The 24,437-nt window shown below is 41.3% G+C and overlaps 1 protein-coding gene across 1 annotated transcript in view; it reads left to right on the top strand.

Annotated features, from left to right (window-relative positions):
* Nucleotides 1-22,393, top strand: part of LOC124544863 (nicastrin) — a 130,043-nt gene extending 107,650 nt beyond the window's left edge. Inside the window, exons 10-12 of the mRNA XM_047123574.1 lie at nucleotides 9,956-10,070; nucleotides 11,915-12,107; nucleotides 21,649-22,393. Coding sequence (XP_046979530.1) covers nucleotides 9,956-10,070; nucleotides 11,915-12,107; nucleotides 21,649-21,670 — 330 coding nt within the window. The 3' untranslated portion in view covers nucleotides 21,671-22,393. The remainder of the gene's footprint in view (nucleotides 1-9,955; nucleotides 10,071-11,914; nucleotides 12,108-21,648) is intronic.
* Nucleotides 22,394-24,437: the final 2,044 nt, after the last annotated feature.

The following is a 24,437-nucleotide window of genomic DNA, read 5'->3' as shown; positions in this document are numbered from 1 at the left end:
GATGATTGTTTTTCCATATGTAGGTCTGCGTTGACAAAATATTTTTGCATTTAGAAGAAAAAGTTGGTGGTTGAAATTTCATGAGAAAAACCGACCACAACAAGAAATGGCTTTATTTTAATGACGCCCATCCCAAATCCTATACCATTTCCATGACACTCTCTCCCCTGTTTCTCGATAACACAAAAAGTATACCCTTCTTTGAACTATCTGAGCCTACTCCATTAATTAAGTCTGATAAGGATTCCACACCGCACAGCTGTACTCCAAAAGAGGACGGGCAAGTGTAGTGTAGACAGTCTCTCTAGCAGATCTCTTGTGTCTTCTAAGTAAAATGCAATCTTTGGTTCACTTTTCTCACAGCATTTTCTGTGTGTTATTTCCAGTTTAAATTGTTTCTAATTGTAATTCCTTGGTATGTAGTTGAATTAAGGAATTGGATTTCATTGATTTTTATTGTGCAACTGAAGTATAACATACTCCTTTTAGCATTCGTTGATGACCTCACACTTTTCACCATTTAGGGTCAATTGCCAATTTTTGCACCATACGGATATCTAAATCATTTTGCAATTGGGTTTGATGTTCAGATGACTTTACTAGATGGTAAACACCACCACCATATGCAAACAACCTAAAACGACTGCCCGGATTGTCTCCTAAATTGTTTATGTAGATAAGGAACAACAGAGGGTCTATATCACTACCTTGGGAACACCAGAAATCATGTCTGTTTTGCTTGATGGCTTTCCGTCAATTAATGCGAACTGTGATCTCTCTGACAAGAAATCATGAATGCAGTTGCATAACTGAGCTGCTATTCAGAAATGCTTTTCTTACCATTGCCAGTATACATTTAATATTCTCTCTATGTTGGTCATCAGCTATTTCACTGCCCAATTAACAAAACTCCGCTATCACTTTTAGTGTCTCATTTCATAATCTAATCCCCTCAGCATGATCTACTACATGTCTTTACCATGGTTTTGCTATCGTTGATGTTCGTTTTGTATTCTCATTTGAATCCATCTGTTCAACTGCCTCTTCCAAGACTTTTGCTGTCTCTTACAGAATTGCAATGTCATCGGCAAACCTCAAAATTTTTGTTCCTTCTCCCTGAGCTTTGATCTTTCTCCAATGTTTTCTTTGGCCACCATTAGGCCGCATCCTACATATGCGACAGCAGCGACCTACACCACATGATAGCTTCAGATGACAAAACACAACCACAGGTACAGCTACGGAAGTGTCCCAGGTGAGTGGCATCTGAGGCACTGCATGCCCTCTGCTACAAATTCCAACGTTTGAATTCAAACATGTTTGAATCTTGTTGCTGCCATACGTGCAACATTGAGGGTGATAGCTAAAAGTCTTCCTTGCAAAGCATAGGTGCAGGCATGCTGGCTGCTATCAAATACTTATCACGCAATTTTAAGGAAACTATTCAATGAAAAAACTTGATTCTCTGTATTTTACAGCTTGATATCTTCTTTCAGTGAAGGACTAAATTTATTTTTTATTCATCATAGTTACCATGCTGCACGAAACTAAGTAAAAGACTTCATGAAATTTTTAAGAGTTTGCAGAGGTAAAATCACATTACATAGACTTTGCTTATAGTTCATTTTAGGCCACACATTATTATGTGTGTAATTTAGCCAACATATCGAAATTCTATTTAGAGTTGAGAGCAGAATGATATCTCTTTTCATTCTCGAGATATTGGTTGTTATATCCACAGATGGGTTGCTTGTGGTGCACCTGAATCCTTTCCTGCACTTCGGGACTCAAGTGACTGTAAAAATCATTGTATTTCATAAATGGTTCAAGATACTGAAAGAAGGATTTTTGGAAATGGCAGGATGCAAAAAAGACATTTTGTCGTACGGTTAACATTCAGTATGTTATGCGACGATGTCACAGCTTGTGAATTCAGTATGTTTTTGTCGAATGTTTGACCAGAGTGAAAACAAGACTCCCTATAAATTACACAACGAGTTTTTGTCTATATGTTCATAGCCAAAAAGAGTGAGAAATGGGCAAATGGTGTACTGAAGTGACCAGTGTGAAGTCTAGTTTTGCAAGAAAATATTGTTTGCTTGAAAGTAATCAAGGTAATTAAAGAAAACTTAATGATTGATTTGTGGAAAAATTGAAATATTTCACTAACAGTTGCTGCTAGCTACACTGACGAGGCAAAATGTTATGACCACCTGTGCGTTGATTCACTTTTCAAACACAGTACAACAGTGATTGTACTTGGAATGGATTCTGTAAGTCCTTGATAAGTTTCCACAAGTATGTGGCATCAGTTGTGTAGTCACAGGTCACTAAATTGCTTCAAATTACTGAACAGTGGTTTCTGTGCAAGCAGTTGGGCCTAATGTAAGTTCCAATAGTCAAGGATCAGGGGCATTTGCTGGCGTAAGACTTCATTGCCCATTACTATCATGCTCCTCAAACAACTGGAGCATGTTTCTGGCCTTGGGTCATGGAGAGTTATCCTGCCAGAAGATGTCATCACCTTCAAAGAAAACTTCAATCGTGAAGGGATGCAGGTGGTCGGCAATAAATGTTCACGTAGTTTAATCGTAACTGACGCTGGTGTTGGGTCAACACAAGAACACATAGGTGTCATGTGGTGTGGAGCTCCATATTCAACAGTGGCCTTTGAATGTGAACTCCAAAACAAAACACTTGTGCCTGCACCAGCATTGTACTCTGTTGGCAGAGCTACCACAGATCGCTGCCTGTCCTGGATTACAAAGTGGGAGCTCCTCCGACCTGTACGTTTTGTGATGAGATGTGGATGCCAGTACCATATGGCCTACGCATTATTCTGCTATCCTTCAGTGCTCACAACAGTAGTACACCAACAGCTGACCAGCTTGTCTGTTTCAGAAATATTTCCATCTGAAGTGCCACAGCAATGTGCCCTTTGTCAACACCACTCATATCAGTGGATTTCTGCATTTGTGGTCCGTATCTCTGCTGTAATGGCTGCCCATTCATCTTTCTTCCACTTACATTCTTTCCTTACTGCATCACATGCCCACAACACCACCAGGAGACTTTCAGCCTCATAGTTGGCAGTGGTCATAATGTTTCGGTTCATCAATATACGTAAAAAGTATCAGAAAGGTCATCTGTTCAAAGCCTAGCTGTCTTGCACATTATATATATATAGGGAAACATTCCACGCAGGAAAAATATATTTAAAAACAAAGATGATGTGACTTACCATACGAAAGCACTGGCAGGTCGATAGAAACACAAACAAACACATACATACACACAAAATTCTAGCTTTTGCAACCAATGGTTGCTTCGTCAGGAAAGAGGGAAGGAGAGGGAAAGACAAAAGGATGTGGGTTTTAAGGGAGAGGGTAAGGAGTCATTCCAATCCCGGGAGCGGAAAGACTTACCTTAGGGGGGAAAAAAGGACAGGTATACACTCGCGCACACACACACACACACACACACACACACACACACACACACACACACACACATCCATCTGCACACACACACACACACACACATATCCATCCGCACATACCAAGTATGTGCGGATGGATATGTGTGTGTGTGCGAGTGTATACCTGTCCTTTTTCCCCCCGAAGGTAAGTCTTTCTGCTCCCGGGATTGGAATGACTCCTTACCATCTCCCTTAAAACCCACATCCTTTCGTCTTTCCCTCTCCTTCCCTTTTTGCTGATGAGGCAACAGATTGTTGCGAAAGCTTGAATTTCGTGTGTATGTTTGTGTTTGCTTGTGTGTCTATTGACCTGCCAGCACTTTCGTTCGGTAAGTCACCTCATCTTTGTTTTTATATATAATTTTTCCCACGTGGAATGTTTCCCTCTATTATATATATATGCTTTGACTTACCAAATGAAAGTGCTGGCAGGTCGACACACACACAAACAACCACAAACATACACACAAAATTCAAGCTTTCACAACAAACTGTTGCCTCATCAGGAAAGAGGGAAGGAGAGGGAAAGACGAAAGGATGTGGGTTTTAAGGGAGAGGGTAAGGAGTCATTCCAATCCCGGGAGCGGAAAGACTTACCTTGGGGAAAAAAAGGACGGGTATACACTCGCGCGCACACACACACATCCATCCACACACAAACAGACACAAGCAGACATCTCACAGGCAGACATATTTAAAGACCAATATGTCTGCCTGTGAGACGTCCGCCTGCGCCTGCCTATGCGTGGATGGACATGCGTGTGTGTGCAAGTGCATACCCGTCCCTTTCTCCCCCCCAAGGCAAGTCCCCCCGCTCCCAGGACTGGAACGACTCCCCACCCCCTCCCCCAAAACCCACATCCCCCCGTCCCCCCCCTCCCCCTCCCTCCCTCCTGATGAGGCAACAGCCTGCCGCGAAAGCTTGAATCTTGTATGTGTGCTTGTGTCCGTTCCTGTGTCTATCGACCCGCCAGCGCCCTCGTTAGGCAAGTCACATCATCCCTGTTTCCAGATATATTTTTCCACGTGGAATGTTTCCCTCTATTTTATATATATATATAGAGGGAAACATTCCACGTAGGAAATATATATCTAAAAACAAAGATGACTTGACCTACCAAATGAAAGCGCCGGCAGGTCGACAGACACACAAACAACCACAAACACACACACAAAACTCAAGCTTTCGCAACAAACCGCCACCCCATCAGAAAAGAGGGAAGGAGAGGGAAAGACGAAAGGAACTGGGTTCCAAGGGAGAGGGCAAGGAGCCACTCCAATCCCGGGAGCGGAAAGACCCACCCTAGGGGGAAAAAAGGATGGGTATACACTCGCGCGCACACACACACATGTCCATCCACACATATACAGACACAAGCAGACATATTTAAAGACAAAGAATTTGGGCAGAGATGTCAGTCGAGGCGGAAGTGCAGAGGCAAAGATGTTGTTGAATGACAGGTGAGGTATGAGTGGCGGCAACTTGAAATTAGTGGAGATTGAGGCCTGGTGGATAACGGGAAGAGAGGATATATTGAAGAGCAAGTTCCCATCTCCGGAGTTCGGATAGGTTGGTGTTAGAGTCCTACAACTCTCCAGTGCAAAACACAGATTCTGAAACCTGCAGCCATGACCATCACAGAATCAGTTGAGCCTCTGGTTGAGGCTCTCCACTTGGCTCGAAACCAACTGATTCAAACAACTGTGGGTACGATGCCGCAAATTGTGTGTTTTGCTTGCATCCCGTGAGTGAGACCAGCAGTCTTCACCGCTTCAGCCAGCCCCACCATAGGAACAGAATAGCCTTAGAACCCAAGTACAGGCTTCATTGGTGCTGGCGTGAGCAACAACTTGGAGACTTTTGCACCCTGCACCCTCGATAGCCGCAGGAAGGGGCCTCCTCCACATCTCAGGTGGGGCCACCCAGCAGACACATTGACTGCACACAGAATTCCTGCCAACCCTGGATGCTGTTTCCCCAGGGGGCTCCATAACGCTCCTAACATTGGCGCTTCCAATAATTAATATACCCCTCCCCCTTCGTGCCTGCTCCAACCTTGCCAGAGGAGCGAGCACCTCTCACTTACAGAGCAAATGGGCACAGCCAGACAGTCAGCGTCCACATTGAGTAACGTAAAAGCGTAAAAAGCTGCCACTCACCCTTCACTGAGCATGGATTACAGCATCTGGTACACTGGAAGATGCTTTGATAGCAGAGCTTGTGTGCAAACCGAGCAGTACCTGACATGTCCCGTGCTACATTCCAGACACTCCAGCACTGTTAATCCACATCTATACTCTGCATGTTATGTCCTGCCTACTCATCAAATAGGGGGTGCCTAGAAAACCTGCTTTCTCAGATCACTAGACATCAATTCAAGCAAATCATATTAATGAATTTTATTGCAGAAAATAAATGACTGTACTCAGCTTTGAGAAATACAGATATGTCACAACCAAAGGGTGATAGGTGAATGAGAAATCTCTTCAGTATATACGATTCCAATACAAGTGAAGTACTACAGTAGATGCTTCTATCCAGGTCACTGGTCTTGACACTTCTGTAGAACTCGTAGAAGTGGGTGCGGCCAGTCGGGTGCAGTGCTTATCTTCTCTTTGCGTAGAGGGTGCTGCTGTCGCTTTGTCGTCCTAGAGAGCGATCGGTCAGTGTGCTGTGACTGACGTCCTCTTCACAGCCCTGTCTGCTTTATCGTTCCCAACTGTCATGCCATCGCTTGACATTACAATGGGACACTGCAAGGCACTGTATGGTGTGTGGCAGAGGGTATCCTGTACGACTTCCGGTGGTTTCCTTTCTTGTTCCACTTGCAGACAGAGCAAGGAAAAGCTACTGTCTGTATGCCTCTGTATGAGCCCTAATTTGTTATATCTCTTCTTCGTGGTCTTTATTCAAAATTTATGTTGGCGGCAGTAGGAGCATTCTGCCGTCAGCTTCAAATGCCAGTTCTCTAAGTTTTCTCAATAGTATTCCTCAATAAGAACATCACTTTCCCTCCAGGAACCTCGATTTGAGTTTCTGAAGCATCTGTATAATACTTGTGTGTCGCTGGAACCCACTGATAACAAATCTAGCAGCCCATGCAGATGCTCTGCATGCTGAGATTTTAAATTTTCATGCACATTGTTCCCTTGTTGCATTTGTGCCTCAAAAATGAGACAAGATGGAACTTCTAAAATAACGATGGCAAGATGTCACCTGGCTGCGTATCAGTACTCTCTAATGAACTACCTCCTACTGGCCACACGGCTTATGTGTTTCTTTCATCCAGTCATTATGTAGCTGTCATTTTGTGCTTTTATCCAACTGTTACTGGGTGGAGCACATAGTTATTTCTCCACAGATCCTTCGCAATTATTTGTAAATTAATTGAAATTCGTTATGCAAATGAAAGCTTCCAAATAATTCCCAGCTGTAGCATTTCATTTCAAGGTGCAGACAGTCAACAGTTGCAAAACAAATCTCCAGGAGTGACCACTAAGCAACTTCCTCATAAGAAAGACAGTTTGAACAGTAAATAGAAAAAAAAATTTCCTTCTAGCTGGCCGTGCTCATCATATCACACTTTTTATCTGACAGAGTGCACACTTCCTCTGCCCCCCTTTCCCTCCGTTCCCCTCTCTGCCCTCCACCCCTCCTCTCTCTCCCTCCACCCCTCCTCTCTCTCTCCCTCCGCCCCTCCTCTCTCTCCCCCCGCCCCTCCTCTCTCTCCCCCTCCACCCCTACTCTCTCTCTCCCTCCACCCCTCCTCTCTCTCTCCCTCCCTCCACCCCTCCTCTCTCTCTCCCTCCCTCCACCCCTCCTCTCTCTCTCCCTCCCTCCACCCCTCCTCTCTCTCTCCCTCCCTCCACCCCTCCTCTCTCTCTCCCTCCCTCCACCCCTCCTCTCTCTCTCCCTCCCTCCACCCCTCCTCTCTTTCTCCCTCCCTCCACCCCTCCTCTCTCTCTCCCTCCCTCCACCCCTCCTCTCTCTCTCCCTCCCTCCACCCCTCCTCTCTCTCTCCCCCCCTCCACCCCTCCTCTCTCCCCCCTCCACCCCTCCTCTCTCCCCCCTCCACCCCTCCTCTCTCCCCCCTCCACCCCTCCTCTCTCCCCCCTCCACCCCTCCTCTCTCCCCCTCCACCCCTCCTCTCTCCCCCTCCACCCCTCCTCTCTCCCCCTCCTCCTTCAGATCCTTACCAACTTCTCTTTCATCTACATTATCTGGTCCTCAATGCAGGATTCCATTTTCCTAGACGGTGACCTTCTCCTCTCTGATGGGTCCATCCACATTCTGCCCACATTAAAATGACCTACACCCAACAGTACCTGTATCTCGACAGCTGAAATCCCTCCCATATAAACTGGCCACCCAGGGACAGCATATCTGCAGTGACAAGAACTCCCTTGCCCTTTATGAATAAGGTCTTACAAAAGTCATCACAGACAAGCACTATCCCCCAGACCTAGTCTGCAAACAGGTTTTTCATGCCATACACCCACACACCCCGTTTCCTCTAACAATTCCCATGAACCAGCTACAAGGGATGGTCCTCTTCCTCACACAATACCACCCCAGTCTGAAACAACTGAACCACATCCTTTGTTGGATTTTGATTATTTATCATCATGCCCTGAAATGAGGGACGCCTTATCCAGGATCCTTCCCACCGTGCCTAAAGTAGTGTTTCGTCACCCATCCAAACTCCACACCATCCTAGTCCATCCATATGCCACTCCCAATACTAGCACCTTTGCCACAGGAATCATATCTCTGTGGAAGTCCCAGGTGCAAGGTCTACTCAGTCAACCCACCAAACACTTCCTACTGCAGTCCTGTTACAAGCCATTCCTACCACATCAGATGCTGGACCACCTGCAAAAGTCTCGTCATATATCAGCTCTGCTGCAGTGATTGGATAGCTTTTTATATTGGACATTCAGCTGTCCACCAGGATGAATGGCCACCGCAAAACTGTGGCCAACAGCAAAGTGGATAACTCTGTGGCACAACATGCAGCTGAACATAACATGCTTGATTTCAATGGGTGCTTCACAACCTGGGCTATCTGGATCCTCCCCTCCACTACCAGTTTTTCTGAACTACGCCGATGGGACACATTACCTATTTTCTAAATCATCCGTCTTGTGGTAACCTACTGTCCCCATATCCTCCATCCAACAGTTTCCATCCGCATCCGCCTCCGTCTGATAACCTACTCCAAGTCATGTCCCCTCAGGCTCACTGTGTGCCACTCTCTGCCTACATTCCCTTTCTCTGTTCCTCTCCTTTTCGTCTCCTCCCCCACATCCCGATGCTGCACCTGTCATTCTTGTTCTGCCACCATCTACTCCTTGCATGCTGCGCCAGGCAGCACTTACTTCCTTCTCCCCACCCCATGCCCTGCTATTCCTCTTCGTTTCCCACCCCACTTCAGATTGCTGCGTCTGTTCAATACAACACACAGTTGGCTTCTGGTCAAAGTGCTCAGAAATAGCAGTCATATGTGTACGAGGTGTGCCTGCATGTCTTTTTTCTTTATGAAGAAGGCTGTGGCTGAAAGCTCAATGTCTAACTGTCTTTTCATTGTGCCTGTCTGCAACTCAACGTGTTACCTTTACAGTGAGTAGCAATTTATCCTTTTCATGCTATTTTTGATATTCCAATCTGGACTTTCCATTGTGTGACTCCTGCAGTAAGTATCCCTGCCAGTTCAGAAGAAAATTAAAAGTATATGTCATTAATCACACTTCCTACAAATGATCTGAATATCTAGATTCAGGGATTGAAAATTTCTTACCTACATAGCAAGAAGCAATATTTGTTATACAGCTGCATGACAAACAGTGATGTAAACAGGTCTCATTATGTACAAATGTAAGAAAATAATTACTTTAAAAAATACTGTCTGAATCAAGTATAGCTATTAATACCTGAGGTCCACAGTTAAACTGAGGAGGAAGTGGACTTTTTTTTTTTCCAAAGCAGCAATTTTCTTTATAATTTAGGTAGCGTAAGCATGAATAGCACTAAGCAATATTGTGATAGTGTATTGTTAATACAGTACAGAGTAAATTTTCTTGTCTTTTGTTAATGTATACTTTGACTGATCCCACATCCCTGAAGGTTGTTCTTCTTAATGGCATCTACAGAACATGATAGATAAATGAATGAATGAACAAGTGTGTGTATGAGTTAAGGCTCTGAGTCACTTACCCTCCAGTCTGCTATCAGTGTTTCATTTTTTTTATCTTTTCTTCTTCTGTTTCTTTTCTCATTATTCCAAGTGACAAAGGATTTGATTTTACTCTCCCATACATATTGTATGTAGTAATGATCCAGTATGGTTATGTCTGTGACTTCTGCTCTTATGAGAATGAAGTACCATTTCAATTGAAGTGTTTTCATATCATATGAATTTCATTATGTTGTAGCAAAGGGTCCATGTGGTTGATAGTTCATGCAGAAATGAATTTCAGGTATACCAGTACCTTTGGATGTCTGGCAAGAATGAAAATGGAAATTCAACAGGTGTTTGTGTTAAGACTACAATGAATTATTCAATAGCTGAAAGTCCGGCATTCTCAATAGAAGGTATGAGAGTATTTTTAGGATATTGCTGTTTCCTTTTCTAATTCTGTAAAATACCATTGCATTTTATCTAGAAAATTATTGAAAAACTGTTCAGTTAATTTGCAAAGATTGGAACAATATTTATGAATGGTTTATAAAGTAGTCATTGGTATTTTTTGACGATGCTTTATTTTAAAATAGCTGATCCCTAGCATTGCCCGGGTATGTATTTATTCCAGTATTATTAGTCCATCTCTCTCTCTCTCTCTCTCTCTCTCTCTCTCTCTCTCTCTCTCTCTCTTTCTGTGTGTGTGTGTGTGTGTGTGTGTGTGTGTGTGTGTGTGTGTGTGTCCATATCCATCATCTGTCCATTTCCACCATCCCATCTCTCTGTCTCCGACTCTACCACCCACTCTCTGTCCATCTCCTAGGCCCTCCTCTCTCTGTCAATCTGCTCCTTCCTTCACTATCCATCTGTTCCTCCCTCCTCCTTTTGTCCATCTGGTTCCCTCCCCCTTTAGGTCCATCTGCTCCTCCCTCCGTCTTTTTGTCCATCTGCTCCTCCCCCCTCTCTGTGTGCATCTCCTTCTCTCCCTCTCCCCATCCATTTGTGCTCCCCTCCTCTTTCCTTCCTCTGTCCAATTCCTCCTCCTCCTCCTCCTCCTCTTCCTCTTCCTTCCTGTCTGTTCATTTCCTCCTCCCCCTCTATCTGTGGCTGTCTCCTCCTTACCCCTACCTGTCTGCCCATCTACTCCTCCCGCCTTCTGTCTGCACATTATCACACGCGTCCCCAACAGGAGGCTGGTGGTTCTTAGCCCCACAGTTTTCAGATTGCAGCTAATAATTTCATTTAAATCAGTCCAGGGGTTTAGAATGAGCTTTTAACACATGGCTTCGCCTACGTGTGCACGTGTCAAATGTATCTCACATATGTTTAACATATTTGTGCCTGTTCTTCACCTGCATCTCTAGCAAAGTTTGCACTGCAGTTTCATTTTCTTGCAGCTCCATGTTTCGTATGTCATATCTTCTGAACTATGTGCTGTACAATGGTATACATCCAATGGTGTATGTGGCTCCTTTCTGCAAAATGTGTTGTGAATAGAGTTAGTAGTAAAGAGGTAATAAATTAAAGCTTCACGTATGATGATTCAGTTTTGATGCCTCTCTGTATTTGACATCCTATCTCTTCAACTGTGTTTCGTACATTCAGTGGTATATGTGAATACTGACTGCATAATGTGTTGCGAAACAGGTAGTAGTCGAGAAGTAATAAATTAAAATGCTATGCTTCATGTGGCAGTTTTACTGGATGAACAGGGAGAATGCAGTAAGTGATAGACTTTTGTCATTTTGTTTGGGTTGTCAGCAAAAAGAAGTTTCATGGAGGTTTGAAATTATGTTTCAAGTTTGTTGCAAGACTCTGAGTGCTCTCATTCTCAAATTCCGAATGACTAAAGTACGGGTATCTTGCACATTGTGGGCTACAATGCATCTCACCTCCACCACCACCACCTCGTTCATAGGTAGATGGGTCTCACCCCAAAAGTGACGATTCACAGACAGTGAGTGATGTGTGTACCAAGTTTGGTTGAAATTGTTTCAGTGGTTTAGGAATATAACTTTTTTGTAATATGTATGAATGTTTCAAATGTAATATTTGAAATCAGGAAAAACATATGTCCTCTTTGTTTTGTGTTTCTTTTTTTCTGAAAAATAAGTGAACTAGCCATTGAAACATAATTTTGTTTACCAATTTTTTTCCCTATATTATTTATGAACTTAAAATTTGATATTATTTATGTTGTTCTGAAGAGAATAGTGATTGCATCACTGTCCTAATTTTGTTATTGTTTTGTTCTCAGGTTATGATTGGGCATCTGGCCAGTACTCAACTTGGACTGAGAGCACATGGAATGAATTCAGAGTGCGCATGTTTCTCAAGCCATCATACAGGCATGAAGTAGTGACCCTGTGCATTGGTATTGCCGTGATGTTTTTCTCATTTGTGATTGTGTTCTTCATTAATACACGCTCACATGTCCTGTTTGGTGATGTGTAAGTATTATTGTTCAAACTGCTACAGTGCAGGTAGTTTCATTAAGTTAAATATTTAGCAGAGCATATAAATAATTGTTTGTCACTGCCATTTTTGTTGCACTAACATTGTTGAAAAATAGTTCAGCCAGAGATAATGGCGTAGGTGAATCCAAGCTCAGAGAACGTGTGCAACAATGCATCACTGCCAAGTGTTTAGGGCTTCAGCAAGGCAGATGATGAGGCCCAACAGCTTCCACTATTTTGTGGCCAGAGAGATCCATTTTGAGCCATAAAATTGCAGGAATTTGGATGTAACAAGACTTTGCCTTCTGCTAATATTTTACCCGTAATCCATTCTGCCATCGTCAGAGCGAGCCATTAAGAATAATGGTTAAACGCTCCATTCTACTTTAGATACTGGTAGGGGCGACCAGTTGGATATGTGTGTGCAGAATATTGTAGTGGAAAAAATACCACACAGGCCACATAGGTTGCATAGATATATGTGAGTGCAACATGATCCACAAGCATGTTGTGTTGCATATTATGGTCAACAGACAAACAGTATTATCATCTAGGAGAGCTAAGTATTTTTTTATTTATTTTGAAACCATCAACACCATTAATTAAAATCACTTTTCAAACTTTTTTCAAGGCCTTCACTGTAAATGGAATCCTCAGGAGGATGATACAGGTGTTAATATCTGAACAGTCTCACAGTACCAAGTGTGATCTTTTTTATAATAGTGCTTGGCCATAGCATATATTTCAATCTGTATCACACAGGTATAGCATCAATGTTGTTCCACGCGACATCAATGAAATGTACAAGGGGCATTCAATATGTAATGCAACACATTTTTCCCCCGTCAATTTCAGTTGAAAAAATGAGGAATTTGTTGCGGGATACTGTGGGATATCCCTATTTCAGCCCCTATACCTTCATAAATGATAGGTGGCAGCACTATACATAGCCTTCAAATGGCTTCTGCAACAGAGATGTGTTCCAAGCAGAGTTGTCATTAATTTTCTTTTCACAGAAAACAAGAACATTGCAGATATTCATAGGCACTTGCAGAATGTCTATGGGGACCTGGCAGTGAACAAAAGCATGGTAAGCATATATCATCATTGCAACGAGGTTGCACAAACTTTTCCAATCTTCCAGTGCCTGCTGGCCACACGCAGCTGTTGTTCTTGCAGTGTTGGAGCATTTGGATACTCTCATTTGAGGAGATTGACTGATCACAATGAAACACCTCGCTCCTCAATTGGATGTCTCTGTTGCCAGTGATGATACACTTGTCCTCCAATGTACCGACTTGACAGAAAATCCTAGGAAGTTCTGGTCTTACGTTAAATCAGTAAGTGGCTCGAAACAGCATATCCAGACACTCCGGGATGATGATGGCATTGAAACAGAGGATGACACGCGTAAAGCTGAAATACTAAACACCTTTTTCCAAAGCTGTTTCACAGAGGAAGACCGCACTGCAGTTCCTTCTCTAAATCCTCGCACAAACGAAAAAATGGCTGACATCGAAATAAGTGTCCAAGGAATAGAAAAGCAACTGGAATCACTCGACAGAGGAAAGTCCACTGGACCTGACGGGATACCAATTCGATTCTACACAGAGTACGCGAAAGAACTTACCCCCCTTCTAACAGCCGTGTACCGCAAGTCTCTAGAGGAACGGAAGGTTCCAAATGATTGGAAAAGAGCACAGGTAGTTCCAGTCTTCAAGAAGTGTCGTCGAGCAGATGCGCAAAACTATAGACCTATATCTCTGACGTCGATCTGTTGTAGACTTTTAGAACATGTTTTTTGCTCGAGTATCATGTTGTTTTTGGAAACCCAGAATCTACTATGTAGGAATCAACATGGATTCCGGAAACAGCGATCGTGTGAGACCCAACTCGCTTTATTTGTTCATGAGACCCAGAAAATATTAGATACAGGCTCCCAGGTAGATGCTATTTTTCTTGACTTCCGGAAGGCATTCGCTACAGTTCCGCACTGTCGCCTGATAAACAAAGTAAGAGCCTACGGAATATCAGACCAGCTGTGTGGCTGGATTGAAGAGTTTTTAGCAAACAGAACACAGCATGTTGTTATCAATGGAAAGACGTCTACAGACGTTAAAGTAACCTCTGGCGTGCCACAAGGGAGTGTTATGGGACCATTGCTTTTCACAATATATATAAATGACCTAGTAGATAGTGTCGGAAGTCCCATGCGGCTTTTCGCGGATGATGCTGTAGTATACAGAGAAGTTTAGCATTAGAAAATTGTAGCGAAATGCAGGAAGATCTGCAGCGGATAGGCACTTGGTGCAGGGAGTGGCAACTGACCCTTAACATAGACAAATGTAATGTATTGCGAATACATAGAAAGAAGGATCCTTTATTGTATGATTATATAATAGCGGAACAAACACTGGTAACAGTTACTTCTGTAAAATATCTGGGAGTATGCGTGCGGAACGATTTGAAGTGGAACGATCATATAAAATTAATTGTTGGTAAGGCGGGTACCAGGTTGAGACTCATTGGGAGAGTCCTTAGAAAATGTAGTCCATCAACAAAGGAGGTGGCTTACAAAACACTCATTCGACCTATACTTGAATATTGCTCATCAGTGTGGGATCCGTACCAGATCGGGTTGACGGAGGAGATAGAGAAGATCCAAAGAAGAGCGGCGCATTTCATCACAGGGTTATTTGGTAACCGTGATAGCGTTACAGAGATGTTTAACAAACTCAAGTGGCAGACTCTGCAAGAGAGGCGCTCTGCATCGCGGTGTAGCTTGCTCGCCAGGTTTCGAGAGGGTGCGTTTCTGGATGAGGTATCGAATATATTGCTTCCCCCTACTTATACCTCCCGAGGAGATCACGAATGTAAAATTAGAGAGATTAGAGCGCGCACGGAGGCTTTCAGACAGTCGTTCTTCCCGCGAACCATACGCGACTGGAACAGGAAAGGGAGGTAATGGCAGTGGCACGTAAAGTGCCCTCCGCCACACACCGTTGGGTGGCTTGCGGAGTATAAATGTAGATGTAGATGTAGGGTACTCAGTGATGTGTGCCCACGGGGTTCCTCGCCATCTCACAGACATTTCTATAGAATAAAAATGTGCTTCATTTACTAGAAATTGAAGAGGCAGATTTTTATTCTATAAATATGTTACTCAGTTGTGTGTGTTCTCCTGATCAGGTATTTTGTACCTAACAGAAGACCTGAAGGACCATCTCTGCAGAATTTCTTGTGCTTTACGAGGCTGATTGTGACAATTTTTTGTCGAACATTATCACAGGCAGTGAAATGTGGGTTCATCACTTTGAACTGGGAATAAAACAGCAATCCATGGGGTAGCACTACATCACACCCTCAGCAAGTAAAGTCATGGTGATGGTGTTCTGGGACTTGGAAGGGGTTATTCTTTTTGATTTCCTCCCTCATAGTGCAGTGATCAAGTCTGAAGTGCATTGTGCTACCCTTAGAAAACTGAAGAAACAACTTCAGCACATTCGTCGCCACCAGACAAACTACTTCTCTATAACAATGCAAGGCCTCACTCAAGTCTGTACACCTGAGAGGAGTTCACAAGACTTCATCAGACTGTTCTTATTCATCCACCCTACAGACTGGATCTTGCACCTTTAGACTTCCAAGTCTTTGGCCCAATGAAGGATACACTCCACGGGAAGCGGTACATGGATGATGGGGAGGTTATTGATGCAGCAACACATTGGCTCTGACAGCAACCAGTAGAGTGGGCCCTGCGGGCGTACAGGCCTTCCCAGTAAGGCGGCAGAAGGTTGTCAGGTTGAATGGAGATTATGTTGAAAAACAGGGTTTTGTAGCCGAAAGAGTGGGGTATTGGAATCATGAATAAAACCAACCTTTTTTCAGAAAAAAAGTGTTGCATTACTCGTTGAATGCCCCTTGTATGTTAAGTGTGACAGATATATAAAAATACTCTGACAGGGAATTTTATACATGCCTGCCCCAGTGTCACCTCAAGCTCAGAGCTGTCATCAAAGATTATCAGTATGTGATTGAGCTGGAACTGAGGAGAATGATTGATCTCAGAAGGAATGGGTCTTCCTTACTGTTTTCTGACAAATTCTCCTTCGTCCTGCCCCACAGCAGTTATTGCACATTTGTTAGGTTAGTGCACCCTGGATGCCTATTTCTCCAGTTGTCTAATAGATAAAGATTAAGTGTAAGTTGCAGGCACCATTGAATACAGTGGGTGTCACACTGAATGTGTTAGTGCAGTGGTGGTCATCGGTATTTAGATTTTTTTGGTTTCCATAAATTGCTTAAGCTGAATGCTTGGATGGTTCTTTTCAAAAGGACATGGCATGTATCCTTTCGCATCCTCCCCCAATCCGAGTTCGTGCTCTGTCTAGAATGATCTGGTCATTGACAGATTGACAGGACATTGAACCTTAAATGTCTTTCCTTCCTTATTTCATACAATACAATCTGAACAGAACCTATAAATTTGGGGAGGTTTTAATGCTTAAGGTACTGCCTATCTTTCAGGCAGCTGAACATGCAGTATTCCAGTCACACAATGCTCGGCCTTGTTTAGTAAGGAGTGTGTTAGCATTTTGAGATGAAAATGGGTATCACTGCTTCTCTAGCCATCATGTTCTGCTGGCATTGAACAACAGTAGGGCAGCAGCCTGTTTGCATTGTCCTGCTGAAGCCATTGACAGTGCTGTATGGATTGAGTACAAATCTTGTGGAAAGAGACGCCATATGTCTTCTATGATTCTATGGCACAACACTTCCATGATCTCTGACTTTCAGAATTCATTGCAGCATGAAGTTCTGTGAGCCCAGTCATATACTTGTAACTTCAAGCTAAAACCTGTGGCATAAGTATGTTTTGTTTCTGCATGGGCGCAAGACAACAAAATGTATACTTAACCTGTATCAAATGTCAATAGCAGGATTATTTGTGAGCAAAAACAATGAGACTTGCATTTTAAATGCTTACAAAAGTGATGTGAAAGTGCATTTGTTTGGTGCCAGACCTAGACACCTGGTGGTTCCACTTTCATACTTCATATAATAAATATATAATAAATCTTCTCACAAAGTTTCAGTCAACAGCTTCCTCCTCCAAATGAAAAAATATTTTGTTGACACTGACCTACCTATGGAGAAACAATCATCATAATAAAATAAGGGAAATCAAAGTTCACACTGAAAGGTATAGGTGTTCATTTTTCTCACACACTCTCGAGATTGAAAGAATAGAGAATTATTGATGAACAAACTGCCAGGTACTTAAGTGTGATTTACAGGGTATCCATGTAGATGTATGGGGATGGTAACACTATTGGTCTTACTATACTGCAGTAGGCCACACAGGACCAGAAATCTGCAGCCATCTTGAGATGCAGCTAAGGCATAAGATAAAGTAGTATTTCTAATAATGAACTACAAGTATATGCAATCATTATCTTGTAGATTCGAATGGGACTCAGCAATGGGTAAATAAGCATGTGCCTTGCATAGGCAGTTATTTCTTTTATGTAAGGGACCCAAGTATTATTTGTTTATTTCTTTATTTCAGTACTTGGATTCTAATAAGTGGGTCATATTTAGTGAAATCTGCTGTTCACAGTGAGAGTCTGAACCCCCTGGTGTTAAGGTATTGTTACTGCAAATGCCCTAAGTTTGTAATGTTTCTTGTGTTTGTTAAAGAACATTATTAAATCCTGTCTTGTTTCTTTGCCCATAGATTTGATCATTGATAATGGTATGTCATTGACACTTATGCAGGGATGAATAATAAAAACTTACAAAACATGGAGTAATAGAACCCTCGTATTGTGCTGTTTGTAACAGTGCATAACTATTGGTATCATTGGAGCAACAATTCTTCATAGTGTTATTCTGCTACTCTTTCATTGCATTGTGTGTCTCCATTCATGAGAAGCATATTGGTCAATTCTGCCTTACATAAACCTGCCAGTATTGTATCACCAATTACATAGTGTAAGAGACAATATTCAAAACCACACCCAGATTTAGGTTTTCTGTGATTTCTCTGAATGAAAAGGAGACTTGATTAGTGGTGAAATGGAATCTTGTGGTGCAAGGAGAATTTTTTTACTTATCACACTGATTTACATCAGTCATAATAATGTTTTATTAGAATGAGCCTGCGTGAGTGTCAGCATTAGAGAAAACTTAGATGCAAATAAATAAGTAAATAGGAATAAAGTTCTCAATTTCTTGTGGAATGTAATTATTATGTCTCTTTCCGGTGTAGCCAGTGCTTTGTTTAACCTGGGAAGGTTTGATGAAAAGTTGTTAAACTTTATCAAATGATCAAAATGTTTTAACTCTCATGACACCAAGTCATATTTGCTAAAAGATACCCATCTTCTACAACAGATGTCCCAAAATGAAAAACAAACAATTTGAGTTGATCTGTGCTGACTAAATGTAAAAATATTTTCTTTGTAACTATTTATATATGGTTGTTATCTTCAACGTGTGCTGTGCACAAAAATTGTGTGATATTTAATATGTATGAACTTCTGCACAAGTGGATCACAAGAAAACTGTAAGTAGTAGTTCTTCCATTTTTCACCACTAACTCTATGTAAAGACTGATCATCAATTAAAAATTGCACGTGTTTTTACACAGGGTGTCCCAGGAGGAACAGTCGGTATTTGGCGATATGACAGGAACGATCATTCAAAGCAAAAAAGTCTAGTAAACATGGGCTCTAAAATGCATACCTTAAGGGCTGTGAGCAGGTGTTCCACAGAAGAGATGTTTCACACCAGTGAAGATGAACAAGTGCTCATGGCTCTTAAGATATGCACTTCAGAGCCCATGTTTACTCGACATTTTTTTCTTGTTTTGATCCGTACTACCACCTCTCAAAATATGGGAAGCAAAGAGCTTGCAGTAGAAGAGATTTGTTTCGCAGTATTGAAGATGAAGAAGTGCTTATAGCTCTTAAGGTATGCATTTTAGAGCCCATGTTTACTAGACTTTTTTGCTTCGAGTGATCGTTCCTGTCGTATCTCTGAATATTGACCGTTCCTCCTGGGACACCCTGTTATTACAGTAAAGACAACAGAACAATGCAGCATCTCACACATCAAAAACATCATATATAAATGGCACAGCATACAAAAAACCCACTTAAAAATGTGAATAATTTCCCGAAACACATCATGCAAAATATAAATAAACGAAAATCATGACTGAAGCAGGGAAGTTATTTATAAATGAATCCACAGAACGCATAAATCTTATCCTTGCATTAATATTCCCTCGATAAGATAAGTAATGAAATGACCATCTCCGAAGTTGAGCTTCATAATTCGACCGATGTAGGCATTGGAGATTCTTCTGACTGAGGAATCACAGTGCTCCATAAAAGCCATTCTTAAGGCACAGTTGTTTCTCATATATGTAAATGACCTTTGCTTTTGACATTAGTATTAAAATCAATCCAAACATATATACAATGGCAGAAGAAATGGTAAATCATGTTCTTAAAAGTATCCTCGAGTGGTTTTCTGTGAATGACGTGTCTGAGTTTCAGAGAGACATAACGTATTCACTTCTGCAGATCCAGATGTACTACACCAATGATAAGTGAGTAAATAGTATCTGGGGTGAAAACTTCAAAAAATTTTAAGTTTTCATATTGATGATTATTTAAACAGGAAAAAAACTCATTTTAGAACTCCTAAAACAGCTTAGTTCAGCCACAATTGCACTTAGAATCATTGCAAATCTTGGTGAGAGACAGATCAGTAAGTTGGTATTTTGTGTATTTTCATTCAAAATGTCTGTGGCAACTCATCTTTAAGAATGGAAGTCTTCATTGCTCAAAAATGGGTATTTGCTTAAGGATTTAGGCATTTGGACTACTGTTCACAGTACATTTAATCCATTATGAAGATTCTTTTGCAAATAATCCACTTCAGTTTAAAAGGAACAATGATGTACATCATTACAATGCCAGAAGAAAAAATTACTTCACATTAAGGTTGCCTTTAGCACAGAAAAGGGTACAAAAATTCCAACCACAGTTTTTGATAAAATGTCTGGCTGACAGCAAAGTTAAATTTGAGAGAAAAAAATTGAAAATTTTTCCTTGGCAACTTCTGCTCCAGAGCAGAATTTATCTTTTTATAATCTGTAAAAGGTGGTGGGTAGGAATTACTCGCATCTGTTTTTCTTTATTAATTTATTTAAAAGAACTTGTAGGTGGACAGTATGTAGCCATATTGACGAATGAATAGGTAATGTGAACGTCAAAAGATTCATCCCATGTCGCAATTACTCGTACAAATGATTCATGGGATATGAAACTAATTTCTGGCTTGGTTAGCTCACACAATTTTTTTAAATCCAAGATACATTAGTTGCTGAATTCTTGAAATGACACTCATCGGTTCCAACATAAATAAAGTAACAAATTGGTATAATTAATAATTCCTTTATCAAACAGCAAAAAATGTCTCCCCTTCGTTTTTGTGTCTAGTTCAGGTAATCCTAAACTTGTTTTATCATGCATTTACAGACAATAACAATAGATCAAATAAAACTACAAATAAAACTAATAACGCAATATTGTTTTCCTCCTACAACCCTCCCACCCTACACACACACACACACACACACACACACACACACACACACACACACACACACACACACACAAAAAGGCACAAATTAGTATTATTTTTTTTTTTCTCTAGACAATTTTTCTCTCTAAGGTTTGCTCATACCAGGTTGCTTAAAATGGCTTACACAAAAGGAGTGAAGAACATTGTTATTTCAGCCACACCAAGAAAGAAGTGAGAAATTTAACACCCTTCATTGACACACAAAGTGATGCACTAATTATAGTAATGATAGTGGCTGTACCTTTTGAAACAAAGTGTGTTGGATACAGCTTTTTAGTTACATTATTATTCTCTTACATTGTAGTTATTCTTACATTAATAGAGGAATGTTTGATACGATTGTCGGCTTTGACTTGTGACGTGGGAAACGTGTGGCAAACACTGTAAACTGTGTGGCAATTAGAACACTAGAACTTGATGTTATTGGTGATTTTTTTCAAACGGGTTAAGCTACAGTTCAGTCTGTCACCACAAAAAAGAAAAAAAATCACATCGTTACCTTCACCGATTCTCAGCCAGACTGTTACCTTCTAACCTAACCATTCCTTGGACCAAGCTACAGAGAAACCTGCCACCACAATCTGTGTGTGTGTGTGTGTGTGTGTGTGTGTGTGTGTGTGTGTCTTTGTCAACTAGCAACAAAACTGTGAATATATGCACAAAAGCTGATGTGACAGCAGTCATTAACATTACATCTCTGTCCAAACACAACTTGAATCAAACATCCCTCTTAGGGCTCTTTGAAACTGTTCTGTTTATAATCAGTGCAGACCACAATTTGGCTACACAGATTATAAAGGCACGTGCACATCGATCTCAGGTACGATAGTCTGTTTTCGCGAATGTCATTGGATTTCACCTGATGTTTACCTTTCAGGTTGGTGGCGGCGAGTTGCTAGGGCAGCGACGCAAATCAGATCTCCTTGACGACCTTTCCCCGGCTGAGTGACTCGCTGTCGCCCATTGCTCAGCTGTAAGAGGTCGGCGTTCTAGGACACCTGATTTGCGACATCTGTAAGGACTGTTGGCAGTGCGTCTGCGCTGCTGGGTGCCCTGCCCCAAATATGTTATACTCTTGTAACATTCCACAGAGTGAATTGGAACGTTGGAGTGAACGGTGGTGTTTTGAAGTGTGCGGTGTGCAGTGAGGTTCTTCCCTCTTATTTTATCACTGCTGTGAGCTTGTTATATTTGTATGTATACTGTATTTTTAAACAAGAATGTAAATACTGAATTATTTATTAATATCATTGTATATAGGCCGTAACAGCTTTCAGTAATGTTAGGTATATAGTCAGTGTGTGTGACTGATTGTGTACAGCAAATGTGTCATTTGCTAAATGTGCTTTCATTATTGTGTGAAGCTGTTCTTACTGCCACCATGACTTTACTGGTTCCAGCCAAATACTACTTATTAATTGTAAACTCAAATGTTGTACTTAAATTACAATCTCTCTAAAACTTTTATACAAAGTAAAATATAAAATATTATCTGTGTTTTTTAATGTGTAGCAAGTAAATGTATGCATGGTAAAAAAAAAAAAAAATGGAAAAAACGAGGCATACATAAATTATGGGAGATCTACAGAAAGAGGCAGTTCATATGTAGACCTACGGTAAAATCCATTGTGATTTAGGTCTCGAGATCCTTATCACCAGTTCCTATCCAGACAATTTGGAGAAAAAGAATGAAGAATGGGAAGTAACTGTAGTGCTGGCAGTGGATCACTGCTTCAGAGAAATGTCTCCAGTACTTTAACAGGGCTGTTCCCATCAGACTTCCATATTCGAAAGTCCCTCTTCATTGAAATGGAAGAAACAGTTGTTCCATTATGGTAAGCAGCAGAGGAAGATCAGTGCATATGAATAGTGGGCCATTTTGTATCACATATGCTATGTACTCCTTGACGAACAAGAACATGCATATTGTGATGTTCGGTGCAACATAGTATTAAGCAAAAGTAGCTTGATGCAGCTCTTCACCTCTGCCCACTCCATGTGCAGAACTTTCTACAATCCCCTCCTGTATATCAGCACTCAGACTCATGTAGTAGCTTTCTTCCAGTCATTTTCATTTATCAAAATATTGCCATGCAATATCCAGTAATGACAGGGAAGGAATCATATTAGACATCTCTTGCCATTTGAAATGACGAACAAAAGCAAATTGTATTCAGTAGTCCATATGAATATTGTTCAGTGTGCATCTGCTACTCTCTGCTATTATAAGCACAAGTGTGATGTAAAAAGGAAAAAAGCTAATGACAAATTATTTTATCATTTAATTCACAGAAGCTTAAAAGATTTTTATAAAACATACCTGCAAACTTTCAAAAATGTGTTGGTTTGTTTATGACAGGAAACTATGTGCATGAATACCTTTTGTTAAGAGTTTGTTAATAAAGTTAACGAAACCACATTGATGTGCACGTAACTTAATGCCATTTTAACCACGTTGTAACCTAAACCTCAATCAAAAAGGAACTTGTAAGAATGCTCTCTCAAGATATAAAAAGAACCAATAAATGACACTGTGTAACACACTTCTGAGTGTGTGCATCAACTAATATTCCTCTGTGAGCGGCAGATTTAAATTTTAAGAACTTTTTTGATGCCCACAGTTTTTATACAATTTTCCACAAATGAGCAGCTTGGGGGAACACAAAGGTAAGCGCCAAAATCATAGTTTTGAGACTCAGTGGATTTAAAGTTAGAATTGACCTACAGATCTGCATAATTTTTTTACGAACATTGCCTTTATTCTGTAGTGCTTTTAACATCTGTCTTCGCCTATGTAGACATAAATAAAACTGAGAACTGACTATAACATATGAAGTATACAACAGGTATTAAATTATCTACATCTACATTTATACTCCGCAAGCCACCCAGCGGTGTGTGGCGGAGGGCACTTTACGTGCCACTGTCATTACCTTCCTTTGCTGTTCCAGTCGCGTATGGTTCGCGGGAAGAACGACTGTCTGAAAGCCTCCGTGCGCGCTCTAATCTCTCTAATTTTACATTCGTGATCTCCTCGGGAGGTATAAGTAGGGGGAAGCAATATATAAGGACTCTCCCAATGAATCTCAACCTGGTACCCGCCTTACCAACAATTAATTTTATACGATCATTCCACTTCAAATCGTTCCTCACACATACTCCCAGATATTTTACAGAAGTAACTGCTACCAGTGTTTGTTCCGCTAGCATATAATCATACAATAAAGGATCCTTCTTTCTATGTATTCGCAATACATTACATTTGTCTATGTTAAGGGTCAGTTGCCACTCCCTGCACCAAGTGCCTATCCGCTGCAGATCTTCCTGCATTTCGCTACAATTTTCTAATGCTGCAACTTCTCTGTATACTACAGCATCATCCGCGAAAAGCCGCATGGTCGTATAGATGTGATTACGCTTTACCAACCACACATCATTAAAAATACATGGTGATAGAAAATTACTTATGAAAACTTAACTGCGACTATTCAACACTTTACTCAAACTGCATTCATAACTTTCATCACTGACGTGTTCTCTGTCCGAAACAGTTGGCTTTAATGACACGAAAAATCCATGATGAACTGGATTTATGTAATCTATGAGTGACAGGACAGCAGCACTTTCTTCTTTTCAGTAAGTCTTGGCCCGTTGTATTTAAGTCGA

Source organism: Schistocerca americana, chromosome 8 (assembly GCF_021461395.2).
Source record: "Schistocerca americana isolate TAMUIC-IGC-003095 chromosome 8, iqSchAmer2.1, whole genome shotgun sequence".
NCBI classification, from domain to species: domain Eukaryota; kingdom Metazoa; phylum Arthropoda; class Insecta; order Orthoptera; family Acrididae; genus Schistocerca; species Schistocerca americana.
This window is presented reverse-complemented; position numbering and strand designations above follow the sequence as displayed.